Source organism: Cyprinus carpio, chromosome B19 (genome assembly GCF_018340385.1).
Source record: "Cyprinus carpio isolate SPL01 chromosome B19, ASM1834038v1, whole genome shotgun sequence".
NCBI lineage: Eukaryota > Metazoa > Chordata > Actinopteri > Cypriniformes > Cyprinidae > Cyprinus > Cyprinus carpio.
The window spans coordinates 25,463,041-25,480,594 of NC_056615.1; the positions used below are offsets into that span (position 1 = coordinate 25,463,041).

General features: G+C 37.0%; 1 protein-coding gene across 7 annotated transcripts; it reads right to left on the reverse strand.

Moving 5' to 3' along the window:
• Positions 1–611: 611 nt before the first annotated feature.
• LOC109111036 (retinoic acid receptor RXR-beta-A-like) lies at positions 612–16,649 on the reverse strand. 7 transcript variants are annotated; one of them, XM_042745676.1, is made up of 14 exons: positions 16,494–16,649; positions 15,782–15,918; positions 15,175–15,404; positions 13,419–13,445; positions 12,823–12,976; positions 12,106–12,285; positions 11,144–11,167; positions 8,216–8,376; positions 6,851–6,980; positions 6,548–6,680; positions 3,369–3,410; positions 2,874–2,965; positions 2,032–2,137; positions 612–1,890 (listed from the first exon to the last, which is right to left on the reverse strand). In XM_042745676.1, exons 2-14 carry the CDS (start codon positions 15,795–15,797, stop codon positions 1,743–1,745), a joined length of 1,443 nt encoding a protein of 480 aa, XP_042601610.1. In that variant the 5' UTR covers positions 15,798–15,918; positions 16,494–16,649; the 3' UTR covers positions 612–1,742. The 7 variants fall into 7 exon arrangements, with proteins under 7 accessions (XP_042601610.1, XP_042601612.1, XP_042601611.1 ...); XM_042745678.1 differs by lacking the exon at positions 13,419–13,445; XM_042745677.1 differs by lacking the exon at positions 11,144–11,167.
• Between the last annotated feature and the right edge of the window lie 905 nt (positions 16,650–17,554).

The window sequence follows — 17,554 nt, forward strand, 5'->3', positions numbered from 1 at the left end:
AAAGGTACCCACCATTAACACTGGTGCATTTGCTGGATTCTTTCCCTGATGGCATGTTCAGTCTTTCTCCAAGACTATACTATCGCTCTCCTATAAATGCATAGAGATTGTGATGGATGCTGGTTTTGACACATCGACCTTTCAGATTGAATGCAGAATTCTTACATGACCCTAAGTCTCTGCTGAACAAGACAGATGTGCTCGACAATACGATTTAGTGAGTTGCTATGAGGGAAGCAACCGGTACGGATGGAATGTAGAAGGTGATTCTACTACAACACGTGAAGGCTGGAATACACTAAATCTGAACACTAGGCATCATATACTTAAACTGGGCATCATACATTAAAAAAAAAAAAACTCACTGTAACTAGACAGGTTAAATGAAAATAAAATGCTTTCTAAAATCTGTTTAAAATATCAAATGTGTTTAATATTCTCTGACTGGATGGAATCATAGTCTGGAGCTCAACAAAATTAGAGTCTGCACCCAAAATGTGATTTTCTGTGAAATCAAATCAATCCCCGAATGTCCAAAATCTGCTCACTGGCTCCAACTTTGGCAAACTAGCATCAACTCTTCCAGACTGTTAATTGGGATAAAAATCGACTTAAAAATCTTGTATTGCAATTCCAGCCTTTAAACAGAACAGAATCACTGTTGTTTTTTTACTATGCCAAAGTTAGTACCAGTAAATTCCAAAGGAGCATGATGACGAGCTGATTTCATCAACACAAAAGAAAAAGGCCTGTAACACCGTTCACATGGAAAGGACAAGAGTGGTTGGACATACTTCACAGCACACATACACACTATAAATTATTTGTCTTTTGGGGGGCATGGTGTAGATTTGGTTTCCATTTGACAAACTGATGATGAAATGGATCAAAGGAACTTGGGGGAATTAAGAAATGGCAAAGGTATAAGGTCCTCTAGAAGGTACCAAAACCAAGAAAAACACAAGGTCGACCCTCCTATTGCCGCCAAAAAAAAAAGCAGGATTCTCCTGCAAGATTTAATCTGTGCCTTTAGGCCCTCCTTGGAACATGATCAAAAATTCATGTCCAACAAAACCTGCATACATTTATTCACAAATGTAAAACCATAGCCTGCACTTGATAAGGGCCAGATGCAGCAGGCCGAGAATTTCCAATGCCGTTTATAAATCGGACTCATTTCATGAGTACAGTACAAAGTAGGATTTCAAGGTAAAAATCCCAAAGATAGCATGTTAGCAGTATTCCACAGTCAAAAACGAACGGCCAGGTCTGCCGCCACTTGATTCGTACCAGCCAAAGGGCTCGGCGGACTCTCGCCCCCGTCACACATGCATTGCAAATTCAGCCGACAGGCTGCAGTGACTAACGAAAAAAAAGTACAGTTCGTGCATTCAGAGTAACATACAAACCAAAACGACACACGGAGATCTCTAGAATCAATACGAGAGTTCTAAAACTGGAAGCTGAAGCTTATGATTTAGAACCTCCAGGGAATTTGAAAAATAAGATCTCTCTGGACAGCTCATACTGTGTAAAACGTTACATGGAAAACAAGTTGTTTTTTTTTTCAGACAGCTTAGAGTCTTTTTTCAGGGCTGTACTGGTTTGAAGGTGCGGTAGGGATAACGTGTGGGAGAGAATTGTGGGGGAAGGTGTTAATGGGAAGTGAGACACAGTAAAGTCCGGGGGGACTGCGGTACCCTGGTGCAAACCGGATTGAACTGGATCGAGACTGGTCCAGGTTAGGTGAGCTGATGCGGCGCTTCAAGCATTTCCATTAAGAAGGTGTCGATTGGGGTGTCTCCAATCAGCTTGAAGAAGAACAGGTGCTCCAGGCACTTTAAGCCGATGGAGCGCAGCGCTGGCAGTCGGAGGAGGAGTTTGGCAAACCTGAAAGCCAAGTGAGACGTAGAGAAACTGCAGTCAACTGTAACCCACTTGGCATTGCTTTACTTTCCCCTCTAGGGGGATTTTACTTCATAACTGCACTGTTGCAATCTATTGAAAGATAGAGAAAAACACATTCTCTACCTGCCCTGCTGGTCGGGATATCTGTGTTTACAATAAGCCTCCAGCGATGCATAGACCTTCTCTCTCAGTAACTCCACTTCACTTGGGCTTGACAATCCCTTTGCATCTGCACACACATAAAATGAAAAGCTGCCATTATGACTCAACAGTGGAAATCGTCAGGAACTTTCAGCGTAACAATATATTGGTTTCTGGGATGTGTAGTTATTTAAAATAGTGATATATTGTAATATTTTACTCCCTTGTTTGTCTTTATATTTGATGCTTTGCACAAATATATTCTTAGCTTATTCTGAATTTGGACTAAGGTTGAAGGTTAAACTGTTCATTCAGATATTTCAATAGCAAAAGGGGGGGGGGATCACATAATTTCTAATGTTACTTGATGGTAGGAAAGGGAAAGAGCACCTCTGTTGCATGCACACTACCACAAATCAAAAAACAAAAAATAACAATTAAAAAAAAAACAACTAAAAAATTAAAAATGCTAAATGTTACACTGAGCAGCACTAAATGGGTGCTCTACCATTAATTGAAAGATAAAATATAACAATGATAAAATGAAGAGTGAGATCAACAGACATTTGTACATTTTAACAGGCATAATTAACCATGAACATGTCTAAAAGTAGCCAACTAATGTTTAATTTCTTTTTGTTTTCTAAAAAACAGGTTGCATCGCTTCCAGTTCAGGTCTTTTGTATGTGTTTCTTTAAATAAATATCAGCAAGTACCAAAAATGAAAGTACCTGTATTGTATTCATTCTGGGAAAAAAGTGATTTTTGGAACATCCCTAGCATGAACGAATGTGAACTGAACGTGTATGAGTGTGCGGTCTGACCTGGGTTGAAGAGGATGATGGCTCTCAGGCAGCCCAGCTCTGTTTTATCCATCTGCATGTCCCTCATCTTGCTCACCAGCTCCGTCAGCACCCTGATGCCATTAAAATGAGGGCAGGAAGGAGCGAGGAATGAGAAGAAGGAAAAAGAAGATTCAGGTTAATATCTGAAGTACGATAAATCACAATGAGGCAACAGAAAAAAGCTCTGTGGAGCTGTTTTCATAGCCTCTGCAAAATATATTCAAAACACACTATAAAAATCAAAATTAACGATTTAAAATCATAGCATGCCACATAAAACATCAGTCACTCTTGTTAACCTGTGAGGCCAAGCAACACATTCAATCACACAGACACACACATACACAAGGCCAGTTTGGTCTTTACCTGCCCCAAACAGCCCCAGACATAATTTAATCCAAAATAAACTGTCTCAAGCTACAGGCTTTCCTGACTGCTGCTGTTTGTTTATGGCGTGTGGCGGAGTGTCATTACCTGTCGAATATGGCCCCAACCTCTGCATTGTGCGCACTCTCCCTGTGTGTTCAATCACAATGTGTTATTAAAATGTCATTTCACATTTCATTGTTATATAATGTCTCCCCACTCCAGAAAGGCCCAGGCAGAGACGTTAAGACTCCACGTATGATGGCGGAAGGCCCAGTTCAAAGAGTAACAAGCTACAGGCTCTTGTTGAAAGGAAGGCGGATGGATCATGGGTTGGCAGCAGCGAAGCTTGAAATGACGATTCCCAGCATACAACAAATACAATATGACATTAACAAAGAAATATTTGACAGGATAAACCCAGGGCTCAACAATAAACATATACACTTTAACTTATTCATGTACATGTACATTTAAAGGGATACTCCACCCCAAAATGAAAATTTTGTCATTAATCACTTACCCCCATGTCGTTCCAAACACGTAAAAGCTTCATTCGTCTTCGGAACACAATTTAAGATATTTTGTATGAAAACCTGGAGGCTTGAGACTGTCCCATAGACTGCCAAGTAAGATAACAGTGTCAAGGTCCAGGAATGTATGAAAAGCATTGTATTGAGCTTCATAACGTTACGGTTGAATCACTGATGGCAGATGAACTATTCTGATGATCTCTTTCATACTTTTCTGGACCTTGACAGTGTATTTTATTTGGGAGTCTATGGGACAGTCACAGGCCTCCCGGTTTTCATCCAAAATATCTTAAATTGTGTTCCGAAAACGAACAAAGCTTTTACGGGTTTGGAACGACATGGGGGTAAGTGATTAATGACAAAATTTTCATTTTGGGGTGGAGTATCCCTTTAAGTCATTAAAACGTTGATGTTTCACACTGCTTTGCAAATCTGTTGAAGGTTCTTCCAAAATTGGTGAGCATCAGTTAAAATAGAATAAAATATAATTAATGTGCTATTCGCACTAAATTTCTAGCTAATGCATACTACAAAAAAAAAGCATTTAAAGCCTGTATGTATAAAGCATTACAAAGATATTCATAATGTGTGTTGTAATGCATTCATATCTTTTAATTAATAGATGCAATCAAACTGAAAATGCATTATAATATTTGAAAGTGTGTTAATGCATTACACTTTCTAAAAGTGTGACAATGACTAGATAATTTTAATAATTTATTATAACTATGCCTAGCTACAATTATTCATGAGGGCATACGATGCATAAGGTGCATTACAAGGCATAATTAATGCATTTTAACTTTTATAATGCATTATACAAGCTTTTAAACATATAAATGTTTAATGAAAATAAAATTCTTACACTTAAATCTATGAAAATGTTGATATATATGAAAAATATATTTAATTTTAATATCAGATTTTTGCAAGTGCAGCCAGTGAAAATCTGAACAAAAGCAAAAATTAACAAAACCATTATTATTGAGCCCTGAAGAAAATAAAAACTATTATTTTTGTTATTGTGGAATATAACTGCTTATTCTTTTAGTTATGGTATCATTATGTAAAACTCAGCAGGTCTTAACTGCATAAAATGCAGATAAAATGATGGTTGAACGCACATCAGATTTTGCACAGAGGGTTAAATAGCATCTAAAGCATGACCCAATCAAGCAAAGCGGGAAGCATGTGCATACATCACACGGCACCAACAGGACAACAATGAAGCGCTGCAAAAATCAGGCGAGATGGACAGTGAAGCACAAGGACAGGGAGGCTCATTTCTGAAGCAGAGACATTATGACAAGAATGGCAACAAAACACAATTTCATATGAACCTCACGAACTGTGGCACAGAACATCTAGAATGAGCTCATTTAAAACAACAGCCTGTAGCTCATTATTCCTGGATTTGCATAAGACAGACAAAATATGGAGTCTTGAGAAGTTATAGGTAGAAATGTGCTAAATTTGTTCATTGAAATAGCCTAAACAACTGCTGTAATAACCAGCAGATCAGCACACTTCATACATGTGCGGTGTATTATTTATATAAATGGGAGTGTGTTGAGACTATAAGCAGAGGAGAGCGTTGGTGCACATATAGATGTCTGCATGTATGTGTGCCCTGTCTGTTCGTGCAGTGTCAGTCTACAAAAGCACACTATATATACAGAAGCGTCAAGGCGACAGGCTGTCAGAAGGTAAAAGGTATTTTTCTTTGTCATGACACAGGAAAATCCAACCACCCTTGCAGCCTTAAATGTGTCATAAGAAGCAAAGCTGTTAAGTTTCAAGAGCACAGGTTCACTACAAATCATAATACAATGAACAATTTCTTGCCTAATTTTTTTCACACAAAAGCATAGCAGGTCACATGCATATCTTTACATAATCTAAGAACTGAATAGAGTAATATTAAGAAATGTGTAATTACTGAGACTTCTGTCAAGTCTCAGTCTGATTCCTACAAAATGAAAGTGCCACATGAATGTAAACTATCATCAATGTGCTGTTCAAAAGTTCAGGGTCAGTAAGATTTGTTTGGAAAGAAATTAATACTTATTGAGCAAGAGTGCATTAAACTGATTAAAAGTGACAGTAAAGACATTCATCATGTTATAAAATATTTCAATTTAAAATAAATTCTGTTCTTTTGAACTTGCCATTTATCACAGAACTGTGGAAAAAAAGTTTTCATGTTTTCAGTATGAAACAACACAATGATTTTCAACATTTATAATAAGAAATGTTTCAGGAGCATTAAATCTGCATATTACGATTTCTAAACGATCATGTGTCATTGAATAGCCACTGAAAATTAAGCTTTGACATCACAGGAATAAAATACATTTTAAAATATATTAAAATAGAAAACTTAAATTGTAATATTTCACAATATTATTGCTTTTGACTATTTTTATATTAAAAAAAAAAACTAAAACCTAAAGCGATAAACAATGTTTAAGACTTGACATAAAAAAACAAATACAACAAACACGACAAATTAAAACTTAATATTAAAATTAAATAAAAGCATTCAAATTATTAATAAAAAACTATAACCACAGTTCAATGATAATAAAATAACAGGATCAAATAAATGCTTCCTTGGTGAGCACAAGAGACTTCTTTAAAAAACATATTACTGACCCCAAAACTTTGAACTGCTTTTTGAAACCTATAGCACGTGAATCAAATAAAACTCAATACAAGGCTAACGTTTCTGTAGTCATGTGACGTGACTATTACCTGTCAAAGATGGCTCCCACCCCAGCGCTGTGAGCACTGTTCCTGTGCACGTGGAGGCCGGTGGCCAGCAGAATGCCATCCTTCACCGCGATGGAGCGATGAGAGAAAGACGCGATCAGTAGCTCATTCCAGCCTGATGGACAGATGAAAGCAGCAAAGGATGAGGAGGGCTCAATACTGAGAAAACTAGCAGTGTTTGCCAAGTGAGGCATCACTAAAATCCAGTTTGCAGCTTTATAAATGATTTTAAAAACATGCAATCAAGTTATTCAGAGTCTGAAAGACAGAGGCAAGCAGGTTTACCAGCACGCAGCAGGATGACCTGGTCATCCAGAGACAGCTCACTGAAGTGAGGGATCCGTTTTGCCCACTCCACCAAAGTGAACAGCTGTTTATCAGCCGCCTGGCAGATATTTGTGACTGGGTCATTTGGCTGAGGAGAGGGAAAAAAACAGTATTATGGGTAAGTTGTAAGAAGAATAATGATTTTCAAGAACAATAATGACACACTAAGTCTTTTTGTTGAATTTTCATCCATGTTTTAATTTATACAGTTCTGTTGTGCATATTCCTTTGACAAAAATAAAAATGTAATGCTTTGTGGTAAATTGCTATTAATTTTTAGTTGATTCCACTTTCAAAGATTGATGAAACTGTTAAAGTTTCCTTAAATTCATTTCATTAGATACCCTTTTGATTATTAAAGGTGCTGTATGTAGGATTGACGCCGAGTGGTTGAACTAGGTATTGCAGTCCAAATTCAAAATATTGGAGAGGGTTTTTTCACCAGGGCACTTCTCCTCAGACTTGACACATTACCAGATTGACGAAACCATCAGGAACAAGCGCACTTGACGATGAATTAAATGAAATGCGCAGTTTTTTTCCACCAACTGGCAACCCGGGGTGCTGAAATACAATTGGGTAAACTGGCAGTGGGTGGGTTTCACAAACCAAAACAAAGACAGACACTTCGGCCTGGAGCGCATATTTTCAAAGGAGAATAACTGAATGTAGCATTGTTTTATAGATAAACAAGTATGTTAACTTGGCATGTTTCTTAAATATCTGCAACATATGGTATTTTTATGCTTTAGTTGAGTCACAATCTTACATACAGCACCTTTAAATCTGTATGAAATCATAAAACACAGAACATAAAAATGTGGCCCCAAATTAAACAGCAGTTACTCTATGGCGTCTGATTGTGAATAAACAAATGAATATTGTAATAAATATTGATATCATATAATATGGGGAAAAAAATATTGTTATTGTTTGTTATAGATAATATTTTTGGCCATATCTGCCAGCCCTACTCTGGAGATGATGCTATATATATATATATATATATATATATATATATATATATATATATATATATAGATATATATATATATATATATATATATATATATATATATATATATATATATATATATATATATATGTATATATATATATATATACACAAGCAGTCTCAGACAAAAAGCTGTTTCAAAGCTAAAAGCGCCAATATGCAACTTCCTGTCCTTAATCAGTCCACCAGCTTGCTGTCATCGGGCTGCTACAATTAGAGCCCAACCACCTTGAAGTTCTTCATCATGTAACAAATAATCCTCCACTCAAGATCAGAAATCCTCTTCATCGTGCTTATCTGTAACTTACAGAGCTTCCCCCTGAGCTGCCATCCGCATGCAGCTCAGTCTTCTGCTCCACGGCCATCTCTGCTTCCAGAATCTTCTCCACAGGCATCTCTTCGTTCGCTGCGCTGGTGGACTCCACCTCTCCCTCCCGCTCCTTGTTCCTCTGACGCTCCTCCTGAACAGCTGTATCGCACACAGGGAAATGAGGAAGAGGAACAAGATGGGGAAATAGAGATGAAGGATAGGGCGGAGGACAGATCAACATGACGGGAGAGGGAAATGAACAGAGAGAAGGGGTAGTGAATAGGGAAAGTGGTAAAGATGAAAACAGGTGTAGAGAGACACAGAGATATACAGATACATGTAGTTCCTGGTTAGTTTTCAACACATTCATTCACACCCTGAAGTCCTCCAGCGACATTCCTTCTTCAATGACCCAGTAAAAGCTACAAAGATCCCTTATTACACATTCAAAACAACATTCTCACATGACTAATATTTTTTTTCTGCATAATGTCATTTAAAGGGGTCATATGCAGAATCAAATCTTCCTTGATCGCGGATCACAGTTTGAAAACAATGTAAATACAGTTCCTAGTTCAAAAAAAAAAAAAAAGTACTTATTGAACTAATCTGCAAAAAGATTCTTGATCTTCTGCATGCCACATCAGATGCATGATTTACACAATGTCTATTGGGTAACAGAGACTTGGTCTGCCCAGTCATAGTTAAGTAATAAAGAGAAAGCTGGATGGATATGATTACTTTAAAACACCAAAAAAACAAAAAAACAAAACAAAAAAAAAGTAGTAAAGTTTTGTGTCATTTCTGCCAGTGTAGCACCTACAGCTCTGCATATTCTTCTCAACATAAGAAACAAGTAGCTACATTTTTTATTTTTTAGGAACATTCCAATCTGCCTTTAAGCATCAATGTGAAAAAAAATGATAACCGGTGTAACGATTCACTAATTTTCTTGATGCATCGATTATAAAACCTGACAATACATATGCATCGATCTTGAAACATGAATTTTTGAATCGTGAATTGTTGATTTCGGCCAATCGATTTAAAACACTAAGAAACAAATGAATCGCGATTTTTATAGCGATTTCATGCTTTAAAAGACATACACATTAAATTACTACAAGCACAAATTCTCTTTCATGCGCTCCACTGTTTACTGTTTGTCACAGGATTGCGCTTGCAGTCCGTTCGTTGCTCTCACTGACACATTTTGAGCAGCCAATAAGATAAGTGTCTAAAAGCAAATTACATTGAATGATAAATTACTTTTAACAATGTCGTTAAACTGAAAATAACCACAGCATTAACACCGCAAGCTATAAGAGTGTGAGGTTCATCTGTCAATCAGATGCATTTAAGTTGCATTTGTTAATATAGCAAACAGATATCAGGCACGTTTTCTTTTAGAAACATAATTTGTGACAGGAACAGGGTTCAGCTTTATATTTGATATACATTACAGTCATCTTTAAATATTTAAATTTTTTCAGGGTTTTTTTTTTTCATTGATATTCTTGAAGTAATAGAAACATACAAGTGAACATACAAAGACCTTCTAGCTATGAATAAAGCAAGAATGAATTAATGAATTAATAGAGATCTACTTGCTCAAAACTGGGCTCTTCTTATAGTAGTACATCTAATATCAAGGCCTAAGGTCCGATTTTGCCTCTGCGCTGGCGGAAAAACCATGAGACAAAATGGGCTGGTGGCATAATCTGGCTGTGTGCAGTGTCCTATTTACCAAGTTGAAGCGTAGATAAAACAAAACAATTGGTTTTGTAAAAAAGTGTTGAAATGTGGCTAAGGGCAGTATGTCATATTTCTAGGCCTTAGGTCTATTTAATGCATATTCTGTGGCGATCAAAAAACCACACCGTGAAATGGGCTAATGGCACAATAAGTGGCTCAGTGTGCATTGTCCTATATGCTAATTTCAATGGTTTCTCGTGCACACATGAAAGTCTGTATATTTATTTATTTTTGCAAAGATCCTTTTAGAGGCTATGTAATACGGTGCTAAGAATATCGTAAGAAGAAACCCAAAATGCAAAAAAGTGCACCTTGCACCAAGTGCACCAGTCGTGTTTGACAATCACTAAACAGCTGCCACTTCTTGTATGACAAACTTATTTTCATTCAATTCTTAAATTTCTATTATACAAAAAAAAAAACTAAATGGGGCAAAAGTCTGGAAATGCTCATATTTTCCATACTTTACCAAACCCCAAAGGAACCCTGCAGGAAGCAAAAGTTGAATACTGTAGCATCTTATTTTATGAAAAGAAGAAAAAGCTCACATCAATCAAACTGTTAATTTTAATTAAGTTGTGAATCGTCTTGAATCAAATCATTCTGATTATGCAAAAATCATTCTTGAATCAAAAACCTATGAATTGCGAATCGAATCGATTAACTGTCTACCCAAAGATTCACAGACCTAATGATCTCAACTTATCACTTTAAGAATATCTTTCCAAAGAATATCTTTTCCAAAAGGCTTTGACAACGTTGAATAAACATAAGCACTGCACGTTTCAAAATCAAAACGCGGTGCAGGTGTTTTTATATTACTATATTTCTGAAGGAAACCGACTGTCTTCCGAAAATGTTCAATGTCATTTTCATTTAATCTTGCATGCAATGGCTGATAAAGCAGCATTTGTGAGCGGAGCACTGCTTTGTGTTCAGCTCTAACCGGGGAAACCTCCATCTCTCCCACTCTGAAATTGCATTTTATATATATATATATATATATATATATATATATAAAATGCAAAAAGTGACCAAGGAAAAAACGATATGATACGGCCCCTTTAATAGCGGTGACTAATATCCTACAGAGTAATTCTTTCACCATTCCCACATTCGCTCACACATTCACACACAACCACCCCTCCCTCCCTCCCTGCTTTCTCCTTACATCGTTGTCGTTCATCTTGGACCACTACAGAAGGAGAGGGAGGAAGAGAGAGAACGAGAGGAAACAAAAGAGGGAGAGAGGGGGACAGGTGTTAGTGTTGACTACAGCCCTCCCTCCCCCTCTGCTCTCCTCTCTGGTTTGTGCAGTGATGTCTATGCAATGTCTACCCACAATGCCCTCTTTACATTCACAGTCAACAACACCCTTATGAAATCTATACGTCTCTGCAATACATACTCATTGCGGTCTATTTGTCTGCCATAATTTAATATCTTAAATGCATTAATGATAGACAGACAATTAAGCAAATTAATTGTAAAAAATAAAATATAAAAAAATTAATTTATAAAATAAAATTGCCTACATATCTGCAATATTTTTGGGTAGGATATATCCCTAGTTCCTTTCCAAACTAAACATTGTTGTGTATGTGCATCGCAGAGCTGTCTCAAAGTATGCATTTGTTGTCACATTTTCTTTTTCTTAAAATGACTGATAGTTTTATTAGAGAAGACCCTTATTTGTCAACTGGGTAGTGTGGACTACTTTGAAGATGCTTAGATATATATTTTGGAACACTTAAAATGTTTTCCTCCAATATTTTAATTACTCTCCGGCTGGAAATTGTCAGTCATATACATCTTGGATGGCCTGGGGGTGAGTAAATTATCAGAAAATCTTCTTTAGTGCATTATCATCAATCACCCACTCTCCTCTCTCTATATAAGCATCAGTTTGTGTTTCTTGTTCCCCTTAAAAGCATAACAGCACAGCACTGAACATTTCAATTTGTGCATCAGACTTTCTACTGCATTATCTTCACATAAATAAAAATATACACAGTGACCAATGTAGCAAATCCCATATGGGTCAATCACAACTCTTACATCTAGTGTGAGGAGTTCTTCTTCTGGGGTGTGTGGTATGTGTATGTGTTAGGTGGGACAGCGAGTTCTTCTTACCCTCTCTCTTCATCCCCATGGCCAGGCACTTCTGGTAGCGGCAGTACTGGCAGCGGTTCCTCTGGCGTTTGTCCACCAGACAGTCCTTACTGTCTCTGCATGTGTAGCTCAGGTCCTTCCTCACAGTGCGCTTGAAAAAGCCCTTGCAGCCCTCGCAGCTGTACACGCCGTAGTGCTTGCCTGAAGAAAGGAGACATGAGGCAAATTTATGGAGGTGGAAGACTTTAGACAGGTGAGCCTAAATTTGACAGTTTCATAATAATATCGTTGCATAAGTGTTACATAATGAAAAGCTGTTATTCTTCATTTGTCATGATTTTTTGCAGCTATCAAGTTCCACATAAAAACAGTCAAAACCGCCGAAGTACCATGACACAAAATTATTTAATACTTGAACACTACAGTACAAATGCTCGAGGTCATTAAGTTTTTAATACTTTTAAAATATAAATGAACGCTTTTACTTGTAATACTTTTAAATAAAAATTAATGTTTATTCAGCAAGGATACATTAAAGTGAAATTTAAGAGATTTATAATGTTACAAAAAATTATATTTCAAATATATGCTGTTCTTTTGAATTCTGTTCAATTGTTTCCACAAAATTAAGCTCTCAGAAGACCAATAGCAATAAACATTTAAATGGAACGAGACAAAAGAAACCAGTTTCAATGTTTCCTTCAGACGGTTTAGGGTTAGTGTTTATCAGTGACATACCAGAGGAGCGATCTCCACAGATGGCACACAAGCGTTTCTGAGAGAGCATGGGCCCTGGGCTGTGGGCGGACATTGGCTTCAAACCAAAGGGCGGTTTGACGTCATCAGAGCTGCTGACGGCGTGCAGACCCGACATGGACACGGTGGAGTTGATCTGAGACGGGCAATGAGCGATGGAGAGAGATGAAGTGACAGAAAACAGAACAAATATTTTAGTTGAATAAAATGAAGACTTCCTCATTTTTATTAGTGACAAACAAATATCCAATAACAGAAAAATACAAGTTAATTTCTTATGGTCAGTAACACATGCCTGATTAGCTCTCAACCCTTAACTGATCATAACCAGATAATAAAAAATTTCTCCCCAAATCATTCACCATTTCATCTCAAATAAAACCCTTTAAGCACAGGTAAATGATCGATCCATAAGAATCTGATTTTGATGAACACAATCCCTCAACAGACTTTAATCATTCAAAGACAATTACATTTCAACATTTATGAGCAACAGCACAGGGAGGAAGACATATGCATGAGAGAAGCTAACAGAAAGCGAGGAGAGTCAGAAAGTGAGAGAGGGTACGAGGTCTCACCTCTGTGTTTCTGCGAAACATGTTAATCTGTGAAGCAGAAATGTAGTCATGAGGAGCGCAAAAAAAAGATTTTGTTGCATGAGGGAGGTGGTGCTAAAAAAATTTAACAATTCCACCATGCTGTTTTGACTTGCTTAAACTCAAATTTAGACTACGAGGAAACAAAAAAAGGTTTAGATTCACAGAAACCTACCTGAGAGACTTTGGAAATTAAGGTCAAAATATCAGATGGTCTGTTATACATTAACAGTTTTAGAGGGAAACACTCAAATTATCTCTGTGAATAAACAGTGATTTAAAAACAATTCCCTCTAGCTTAACATTTCCAGGTCTAATTTCTGCATTCTACTGTTCAAAAGATGTTTTAATGCTTTTTAAAGATGTCTCTTTTGGTCACCAAGGCTGCACTTAATTATATATAATGTGAAAAAAAGTATGTTTACACGCACACATATATGAACACACACACGTAATATTATATATATATATATGTGTGTGTATATATATTATATATATATATATATATATATATATATATATATTCTTAGATTACCAGACATCACAGCAGCTGATTATTAGGTTTTTTGTCTGCTGTCCCTTTAAGAGCTGCCAATGCGAAACATGACGTGGATCTGACACGCATCTCTTTACCTATTCTGACCCACTTCAGTTCTTAAAGTCTCTAATGAGTTGAATCGAGGGTGTTAGATGAGGGAGACAGTGCTGGGCTGCTCCAGGAATATTTGGAAAACCACTGCATTCCAGTGACATGTTCATAAAACAAATACATACATGCACAGTTTTAAAGCTTTATTCGCCTGTTTGATAAGTTCATGACCTAACTGACGTCATAACTACTACACTGCATGCTTGTAGCTTCTTGCGTGATGTGATATGAAATGATACAGGCTACAGCACGCACCGGCGCATTTGTGGTGCAATTGAAGAGCACGTGCTATGAGCACAGTACCGTTTCTACGCTCGTGTGACTCGCGTCTGACGCTGTGGTAAGGTTGTAGCGCACGTCTGCAACGTCAAAGTGTAACTGACTTTAAATAAACTATGGTTCGTCATGAAAAAATAGACAGAAACAGCAGTTATGAGAGGGGTGACCAACCATACCCTGTGTAAAAAAATTTTTTAACACGATAAACTGAAAAAATTAATCACCTACGTTCATTTTTTCAGTTTAACGTGTTAAAAATATTTAACGCAGGGGCGGGTCTACGGTTGGCCACCCCTTGTATGTGTGTGTGTGTGTGTGTACATATATATATATTTTTTTCTTCTTTTTTATGTATTTGCGTGATGCAAAGTTACATTTTTGATGATCCTTCATCTAAATTTCTTATTATACATGCTAAAAACATTTGTGCTGCTTAATACTTCTGTTGAGACCATGATTTTTTTTCAAGCTTCGATTCAAACTATTTGCCTGAAAGAAATCATTTGTAACATTAGAAGTGTCTTTACTGACACTTTTGATAAACTTAATGTATGCTTGGTGACTAAACTTATTAATCTAAAAAAATATGTCTTACTGGCTCTTATCTTTGAAATGTAGTGTACACGACTTCAACTTCAAAACTTAATTCAAATTTCTTAAAAAAAAAAAAAAAAAAAAAACTCCTGATGGCAGAACTGGAAACCAATCATGCTGGACTGTTTGTCTCGTAGAGCACATACAGGCCTATTGATGAAATATAGTGAGTCGAATCCGGTGGAAAACCAGGAGTGTTATCATGGAAGTGCTCACCTGTGGGCTGCTGATGGGGCCGTAGCCTACCGAGGGAGTTCCAGGAAGGCAAGGAGAACCCAGAGAGGAGCTGATGACTGAGAAGGGTGAGCCCATGCTGCTGATGGGACTGTTCACGGCTGAAGTGATGGGTGGCAGGGAAGTCATGGCGGCGGCTGAAGGGGTCAACGGGGGCGAACGCTGACCTGATGGTGGCGAGGAAACGGATGAGCTGTCTGGACTATGAGAATCTGTGGGGGCAGAGGTAACTATTATAAGTTTATTCAGAGTAGCCAATGATTTTAAAAGATGTTGAGCTTTTGTAAAATATTTAAAGGGGGAAAACTATGCATTTTACATGCATGCAAAGTTTAAGAAACGGATACTGAAACCAAGCTACCTATAGTTATAACAAAACATTCATGAAACACTGCTAAACCAAGGTCTACAAACTGCAGGAGTATTAATTTTAACATGCAAAAACAGTGGCAACGTACATTATACATGGTTATCATGAACATCGTCAACTTGAAGCAGTCATATTAAAATCTAAGTTTTCAGCTTTTTAGTGTACATTTCACATGTGTTACTTCACAAATGTGCATAAAAAACATCAAAGCCGTCTCACCTCTACTGTCGCCCATGATGTGCAGCAGGGCTCTGCTGTACACACCGACTCACTCGCTCTGATGTCGGATGACTGTTCAACTCAAGACCGCGGACTGAGGCCCGGGCCCCTCGATCTTTTATCAACCTAAATTATCCCTGCCGATTATAAAACACTGCGTGAATGACACTTCATGACGTTTGAACTACAAACACGAGAAATATAAATCGTCACTAACATTATTCCACAAAGCGAGTTATACTGCATTTCCGTGTAGACATGACAGAAAGATTTATTTTTAAGGGTTTATACGTGACTTCTAACACGCATATGAACTATATACAACAGATTCAATGTACACTGCATAGTATTAGTTCCATAAAACAGGACTGATCATGTGCAAGCATGCAAAATGCAATTTCCAGCATCGGCTAGCGGATTAGCTTGCTGCCTAGCTTTAATTTCCCAACAAAACGAGCCACATTTCACCTTATAAAACTGCTTTAAACGTCTACATATTTTCCTTAAAATCGTTTTAGTAAACGACGACACTGGTTTAGTTTACAGGTACAGTGTGTAAAAACAAACGCATTTATATTTGAGTACATCTACTCGACTCAACTAGCATTTTAGCTAGCACGCTAATAACTGTGCAAGCACAATTTACAGCCCAAGAACAAACAGCGGAAAACCGAGCAGAGGGTTATTATAACAAGGGCATAGCAACATATACCTGTCAATAAATGTAAACAACAGCAGCATCTACCGAGTTAAGTAAATACGATGAAGATTTCTATTTAAAAATGGCTTAATTAGTGCCGCGACTCTGCGTTCCCATCCCCTCGGTGTGATTCTCACAGTTGCCCTGTGATCTTCCTTTCTGAAGAGGAAACTGAAGCTGTTTACGTCCGAGGATTGAAACTGACGCCATTTTGGCTCGTGCAAAGGATCGGTTGAGCCAAAATGTCTAACTCCAAATAAAGTTTCTTCACTGGAACTACATTATATAACTGCTGCTGGATGAGTCTTCAAATGTGTGTCGCATAAACATGTTTACGTAATAACATACCAATCGAGTTTTGTATGAAACTATAGACATTTCTTTCTACTGAACATAAGAAAAATCTTTATTTTGTTTTTAAATGTTTTTTTAAATTTTATTCTTTTTCATGAGAGCAAATCATATATATATATATATATATATATATATATATATATATATATATATATATATATATATATATATATATATATATATATATATTTCAAAATTTGTTCTCATATAAAAAGACACACACACACACATATATATTTATATATATACACACACACACACACACACACACACACAGTGCCTTCCATAAGAACAGTAAACACAAAATTGCTCTGTTTGCTGTGGAGTCAAGAAATCTGTAAATATGTTTAAAAGATGAATATGAGACAAAACTACAAATTGTCATTTTATTTTTGGGTGTTTCAACACATACATGTTTTACCAACTAAGAAGATCAGCACTTTCTAGAGTATTAGGACAGTTGCCTCACAGGTCTTTCTGAGTGATCAGCTGTGTCCTGTTGCATTAATTCTTTAGATTAAAAGCAGGGAATGTGTCATATATCCATTGCTTCTGCATTCTGAGTCTTGCATTTGATGATGAAACACACAAACCAGGATGAAGACAAGGGAGCAAGAAATTTGGATGCCAAAAGAACAGAGGAAGTCAATTAGAGCTATAGCAAAAACAAAGGCCATGGAGAAATCAAGAGTTTGGAAACCACCTCCAGAAAGCTGGGG